Source organism: Electrona antarctica (genome assembly GCF_951216825.1).
Source record: "Electrona antarctica genome assembly, chromosome: 19".
Lineage (NCBI taxonomy): Eukaryota > Metazoa > Chordata > Actinopteri > Myctophiformes > Myctophidae > Electrona > Electrona antarctica.
Window position 1 is genome coordinate 33,026,423 of NC_136800.1, and position 8,028 is coordinate 33,034,450.

At 44.7% G+C, this 8,028-nt stretch overlaps 1 protein-coding gene across 2 annotated transcripts in view; it reads left to right on the forward strand.

Annotated features, from left to right (window-relative positions):
* Nucleotides 1-7,370, forward strand: part of gpc5c (glypican 5c) — a 185,819-nt gene extending 178,449 nt beyond the window's left edge. For both annotated transcript variants that reach the window (XM_079488750.1, XM_079488751.1), the window contains one exon: nucleotides 4,628-7,370. In XM_079488750.1, the coding sequence (XP_079344876.1) occupies nucleotides 4,628-4,833 (206 nt within the window). In that variant the 3' untranslated portion in view covers nucleotides 4,834-7,370. The remainder of the gene's footprint in view (nucleotides 1-4,627) is intronic.
* The last annotated feature ends 658 nt before the right edge of the window (nucleotides 7,371-8,028 follow it).

Consider the following 8,028-nt stretch of genomic DNA (forward strand, 5'->3'; position numbering starts at 1 on the left):
ATAGCAAAGAATACATAGCTGTGTAAATGTGCCAGCACTTATGATAATACAATTAATATGTGGCAGTGCACAGCTGTAAATGTACAAATCAGCAAAAAAAGTTTACAACACACAGTTTAAAATCACAGGGCAAGAGGAGGTAGACACAACAATAAAATCAATAAAGCTATATAGGGGAAAAAACCATAATGCAAAAAAGAAAGATGGGTTTTAAGCCTAGATTTAAAAGAGTCAGCATCTCTGACAACTGGATTTCTGCCTCCTCCGTCTCCTCCCCACATGGCATGTTGTATTCATGTAGCCTTGTTTTTTGATTGATTGATTGAAATATTTATTAACAGTTTGCAGAATTACAGTACATTTCGAGCACAAACTCAATACAAAGGCTGTTAACTGTGAGTGGACGACCCAATTAAGCATTACACTTGTTTCCAACAGGGTCCACCATGTTCAATTCATCAAAACATTTAGAGACGTACAAATAGACACTTCTATATAGACAAAGAACAGAACAGGAATTCATCATAATGGAGGTAAAAAGGGAAAAGAAACATACAGTGAGGGAAAAAAGGGGGGGGTGGTGGGGGGGGATTCAGATTTTGTCCCTCAGTTCTGCCTAAAGTAAAAAAAAATATGTAAAAAATACATACAAAATACGTAAATAATACGTAAAAAACAACTAAAACCTCTGGTTTGCAATTGTGATCTAGATGTTTGGTATGGAAATGCTCTTCACTTGGGTTTTTTAAGCACTGGTGTGCTATAGGATCTCAGAGCACATGTAGTACACACTGAGGATAATCCATAGGATCTCAGAGCACATGTAGTACACACTGAGGATAATCCATTTCATGACATGGCAAGTGAATCCATATTGTTATAAAAAAAACCTCCTGGTTGTATTTGTGGTCTCTTTGTAGATGGGCTGCTGTGCCCTGAACACTGTTACACGCTGCTTTTTGTCTCTGTCGCTTCGCCTTACGCTTCAAGCTTGCAGATCTGCTACTTTTAATACTTTATACAAAAAAATATGGAGATGAGAGGTTTCTGCCCGACAGTAACAATATCTCCTTTTGGTTCTGAGGCAAACATAATACTGGTGAGGTGTCTAACTGTGGGCGGGCCTCAGCCCACGTGTGACCACATCCATCAAACACATGATACTGGCTGAGGAGGGAGGAAGGAACCTCATGAGAGCGCTATAATGTGCGCATTGCGTGACTCCATTCACTTGAACATCAACGCTCAGAAGCATTTGTTTCTATTCGGGTTGTACGGTTGCCAATTCCATTTCTTCAACTTTGCGGCCATTAAGAGATCACAAGGCTGTTTCTATATACCCACTGTAGCATATCGTCCTTGTCGGGTGGAAACCTATTATGTACGAAACTGTTACTTTTCAGGATTCAAATTTCAGAAAATTAACAGGATTCTATACCGCAACTATACCGCATTTCGAGCTTGTGGATCTGCTATACGCTTTCGTGTGCTATAGTATGATCAAGAAGGGTGTTTTTGACCTGAGATCAGATTCTAAAAATGTCTTCTACATCCTGACAGTTTTCTGAAAAAGCTATGTTTCTATGTCAGAGGTTCTTCGATTTCTCAAAAATAGCAGACCTACAAGCTCGTAGCGCGCCACTCGGTGGCGCGCTACGAGCTTGTAGATCTGCTATTTTTTAATAGCTAAAGCATAACATAATAACCAAAAGGGGTTCCCGCCCCAAAATGGGTTAATTTACCAAAAAATCTGAAGAACACAAAAAGTTCGAATATGGAGATAGGAGGTTTCTGCCCGACAGAAAAGGATATCCCGTTATTGGTTTTCCGCTGATCTGCAGCAATATGATTTGAATCATTGTTATTTTACCGTGGAGTGGCATACAGTAGCATTAGTGCTGGTGCTGGTCCCATTCAAGAGCTGCTTTCTGACATCCCTCTTTAACGAGACGCAGGCAATTTCCATTGAAACAATGACAGCGATCGCATTGGGGATAAATGATGTCTTTGTCTATTGTCCATTGTAGAACAACAAATAACCACTTGCACAAGAAGCACGTCTCTCTCTCTCCTCGGAGCCCTGCCTAACCCTTTTCGCTCGCACGCACGCGCACACACACACACACACACACACACACACACACACACACACACACACACACACACACACACACACACACACACACACACACACACAAAAAGGGGATGGGTCAATATGCATTCGTGGAGGAATGTGCTTTGGGATTCGTTGCTGACCAGGCCACGTGTGAAAGAATAACACGTTCCATATTGAAACAAAGCTTGTTAGCGCATGCCAATGTTTAGTCCCTAGAGCACGGGCTGACTTAGAGAGAGAGAGAGAGAGAGAGAGATGCTCATACTGTACATTCAAAGCTCTTGCTTGCTGCTCTATGAGTGTTTCCATAGGTACCTACCGGTATGTGATTACTTGGCAAACACCTGCCTACCAAGCTACTGTACAGTGCATTGAAGCCTTTTATTAGACAGCTGAGTCCTAGGCACGTTTGTCTTCCTCGCGCGCCCGCACACTGTGTGTGTGTGTGTGTGTGTGTGTGTGTGTGTGTGTGTGTGTGTGTGTGTGTGTGTGTGTGTGTGTGTGTGTGTGTGTGTGTGTGTGTGTGTGTGTGTGTGCGTGCGTGTGGGGGTGTGTGTGTGTGTGTGTGTGTGGGAGGGTGTGTGTGGGGGGGCAGTGACTGCTTAAAGAGAGGGTTTGACACAAGGCTTCAGCTCTCAGCATGAGAGATCATACCCTGAGAGCTAGCTCACAGAGGCAGGGATGCTCTCTCTCTCTCTCTCTGTCTCTGTCTCTCTCTCCCTGTGTGTTCCCAAGTCATTCTTACCATCATGTTCTTGTCTTTCCTGTCATCCTCCCACTCTGATATCTCCCCCTCATTCCTGCTACATCTACAATCCCTCCCATCCTCTCTCTCTCTCTCTCTCTCTCTCTCTCTATCTCTCTCTCTGCTCAGTGCTCACCAAATTGCACTGCACAGCCAGCCCACCCAAACACACATGGACAGGTACAAAGTGGACATATGTTAATGACTGCCTTTTGCTTACGCAGGCAGCATATATACAGTCACATTAACACTGTCTGACACCCTGTCTGACAGTAGACGCATGGATGGAAGGAGGGATGCATTTCAATTGGCTTTTCCTCTGCTTTCATGAGACACGCCATGAACCGTAAGGGTCATGAGGACGGAGAGGTGGCAGTGGAAGGAGAGAGAGTCAGAGACAGAGAGACGGAGAGCAGGAGGGAAAGGGAGACGCGTGGGCGAGCAGGCAGGGCGACGGCATGCAGTGGTGGTGAGGTTAGAATGCCTCTGGGGTGCCAGAGGACCAAGAAAAGAGAGAGAGAGAGAGAGAGAGTATGGAAAAAAGTGAGAGGGAGAGAGACTGGAAGGACAGTGAAGGATGGAGGTCTTGAGAGAATTCTTCTCTGGGCTGGCTTCGATTTCACTGGTGTCAGCTGGAAAGCAGTGTGCACTTGCACTGTGTGTGTGTGTGTGTGTGTGTGTGTGTGTGTGTGTGCGTGTGCGTGTGCGTGTGCGCGTGTGCACATGCGTGCGTGCGTGCATGCGTGCGCACATGCATGCTTGAGCATGTTTATTTGTATATCGTCTGTGTCGGATCTCCAAAACATCTTTTAGGATTCAAATTCAAAAGTAGCAAAAGTATCAGATCCACAAGTGTGAAATGCGTCGCAAAGTGACCTGTCTTTTGATGCTTTTGTGTGACACTGTAGTTTAGTATGATCAAGTAATGCATTCATTTCCGAAAAAACACAGAAATAATATGGAATGAGAGGTTTCTGCCCAACAGCGATGATTTGTGAATTTGAGGTGAGTCAGGTGACCACAATTTATTTCTGATACTGAGACACTGAGTGCCTACAGGTGTGACAGAGAGACACTTGAGTGGCTGGTGTGACAGAGAGACACTGAGTGCCTACAGGTGTGACAGAGAGACACTGAGTAGCTACAGGTGTGACATAGAGCTGAAATTCATTTTCACAGTATGACTGCATATATTCCATTCCTTCACCTTTCATACAGTTGATAGCTGCTACTGTTTTTGTCCTTATGTTTTTGTCTTTTTTAGTTTTTTAGTTGAGTTTTTGAGTCTTTTTTTTATTTGATATTGTTTTGTTTTGATATTAGATTTTTCTTTCTCTCTGTTCTCATTATGCATTTGCAATTCATGGGTCAGCTAGTGTGGAAAGTATATCGTCACCCACTCTCTCAATTTTCATTTCAATTCAAAGGGGCATTATTGGCATGAGAAAACATATGCTTACATTGCCAAAACGTATACGTTTACATTGCCAAAACATTCGTTTACATTGCCAAAACATGTGTTTACATTGCCAAAACATTCGTTTACATTGCCAAAACATGTGTTTTAAAACATGCCAAAGCCAAAAGTGGAACAAACCAATCAAAATAATACAATGTATGTACAATTAAACAGGAATAAGTGTAAACAGAGCTTTTACATTGAAATTTGAAGACTACCTTATGAAACTATAACAATTATAACTATCTCTCTCTCTCTCTCTCTCTCTCTCTCTCTCCATCCATGTCCACCTGCCTCTTCCTCCCAGTCGACACAGAGGTGTCGGTCACCGACAGGAAGGACCTTGGGAGACAGCCTGGAGGAGGAGGAGGCGACGGCGCACACGACAGCCCCCAGAGGCCCCCTGTGGTGCGGGTGAGAGGACCCGCCGCGGGGTCGCCCCCTTCCCGCCTGCCCTGGAGCCTGGCGTCACTCGCTCTGCTCGCACTGGGCCTGCCGTGGACCCTGCTCTGATCCTAGAGGACCTCCTACTCCACCACCCCGCCCCGCCCACCAACACACACACAAGGACACACACGCACGCTTAAGCCTCGATATATATATACTTAGTTGCGCGCCGGTGTCGCGTGCCGTAAATAGCAGATGCACAAGCTCACGACGCGTCACGAATGTGACGCGTCGTGAGCTTGTGGATCTGCTATTAAGCGAGCGACGCCGCCGGCACACGACGAGATGCATCCGAGGCTTTTTCCCCATGAACACTTTTAGTATCCTGACTCCTGTCCTCGGGAACGGTCGACGGATTGGAACGGAGGATTAACGGAAAGACACGGATGATGATGAAGAGGACAAAAACACATGGGGGGCTGACTGTATGATGAACGGGGCTCATGCAGGGACGTATTACTCTGCATCGTGCGTGCGTGCATGTGTGTCCACGCGCACATCTGCACATAATTGCTTCCACGCGCGCTCATTTACACGGATTGTTACTCATAGCCTTGCTATACTTCTGCCCTGTGTGTGTACACTGCAGGCTGGGTGTGTGTATAGGGGACGCTGCCGCAGCCATAACGGCATTCGCTTCTCTCTCTCTTTCTCACACACACACACACACACACACACACACAGACACACAGACACACACACACACACACACACACACACACGCACACACACACACACACACGCACACACACGTACACGTACACATGCACACACACAAAATGCACATATTACAAACGAATGCATGCCTTAATGGATGTGCACACACACATCCAACACATTTACACCAGTTCAACTCCAGCTTTTTTTCTTTTCTTTTTTGTTCTTATTTTGCTCTGCTGTTGAATTTATCTCACCTGGCTAAAACCAATCAATGCACTCGCCTTCCAGGCCGCAAGTTGAACTACGTTACGCTCATTTGAAAACCCACTCATTTTTCCCTGCAAAGATTATGGAAAGCATGACAGATAGACAGATACTAGATCTATCCCTGTGTTAGCCGACCCCCAGAACTGACATATCCCACTTCGTTTCTGTCGGGTGGAAACCTCATAATGTCCAAAGCTGTTATTTTCAGGATTCAAATTCAAAGGTAGTAAGACGCTTTTGTGTGACACTTTATATCGTCAAAGTAGGGCATTAATTCACAAAACAAAAAAACACACACAAGTTTAAGTATGGAGAAAGGAGGTTTCCGCCCGACAGCGACAAAATCCGATATGCTTCTATGATTGTGTACCTCGACCAGAGGTTCAGAATGTTAACTACTTCAGGTGTGTAGAGAGAGCACACACGAGTGCCCCGGAGCTGATTGACTTCATATGCCTATGTATATAATTAATTATGCGACTGTGTGTAGACGGAGTGGATCGGACATGGCATGAGTCTGGGAAACTTTGACACGAGTAAACAAGCCTTCGGTCCGTCAGAGCTCTACATGGTTAAAATGTTCAGTGTTCATTTATCTCTGAGGCCAGATTTACACTGGCAGCCAAATCCAGCCTGAAACGGATTTGTGCAACATCCAGATTGGAATCTGATTTGCTTAAATAAGTCTAAACACAAACAAATTATGACTTGAGCCACATTCAGGAGGTTGTTTCAAATGTGATTCAAATGTGATTTCAGGTGATCTGTCCCAGTCTGAACGCAGTAACCTGGTCTACGTAAATCAGATTCCATGTGACTTGTCTGTGTTAGACTTATTTAAACCAATTGGATTCCAATCTGGATGTGGCACAGATCTGATTCAGGCTGGATTTGGCTGCCAGTCTGAACACACAGATCTGTGACAGATCCGATCTGGTCACTTGCAGTGTGCAGTGTGAACGGTCAGACCAAAAGATTGGATTTAAGAAATAAATCTGATTTGGCTGGATTTGACTGCAGTGTAAATACTGTAGGTAGATGAAACGCTGGTGGTTTTTCCTGGGTCTCGCCATAAGATTTCAACAAACTTGTGCTTGTCTGCTCCATACATACAGAACACATATGGAAAAACAACAACAACAAAAAAAACTAAAACAAACAAAACGCAAAAAAAAAGAAAACGTTAAAACAAATACTAATAGAGATCTATTTTGTATAATGAATATATACCGAGAATGTATGTCCTTTTGCTATGCCAGCCTACCGCATTATATGGAGACAGGATTGAATTTATTTTAGTTTTTATTTTAAATGCGTTCACCAGAAATCTTTGGTCAGAGCCTGTACTTTGTTGACTTTATTCATGTTATTGTTTGTCCTCTTTTCTTTTCTTCCTTTTCCTTTTACCCCCTGTGTGTGTTGTTGGCTCTTTGAACTGCACATTAATGCATGTATTACCTACGTTGGTATCAACATTTCTCTTATATCAGAATGGGCTTTCAAGTGGCCCGGCAATTCACTAGTACCCCAATGAAGGTTGAGCGACATTTTCCCATGACTGATTCAAGTAGGTATGCCTTTTATCGCAATCTCACGCGCACGCACGCACACACACGCACGCACACGCTCGCGCGCACACACACACACACACACACACACACACACACACACACACACACACACACACACACACACACACACACACACACACACACACACACACACACACACACACACACACACGCCATTTAGATTACTTTTCTAATTGTGTCTCTCTGTTTGTTTGAACCAGTACTTCAGTGTTTCGTTGTGTTTTTCTTGTGTACAACAGCAGGTACTATGGGGTTGCGCGTGAGTTTAAGTTCAAGAATGTGTGGGAGAATGATGAATGCACTGTACACTGTCAACACCATGCATACAGTATTGAAGCTGAACCTGAAACAGACAGCTACATGAAGCTGAATACACCTACAGTACAGTAACCGGACGATAACAACAACAACAACAACAACAACACAGAGGAGAGGAGAACTTCTACGTTTTTCTCCCTGTACTGACATGGGCTTCGCCTTCATGGCTCTCAGCAGCAAGGACAAGACATCTTCCAAACGAGGGCTTCGCCTTCATGGCTCTCAGCAGCAAGGACAAGACATCTCCCAAACGAGGGCTTCGCCTTCATGGCTCTCAGCAGCAAGGACAAGACATCTCCCAAACGAGGGCTTCGCCTTCATGGCTCTCAGCAGCAAGGACAAGACATCTCCCAAACGAGGGCTTCGCCTTCATGGCTCTCAGCAGCAAGGACAAGACATCTCCCAAACGAGGGCTTCGCCTTCA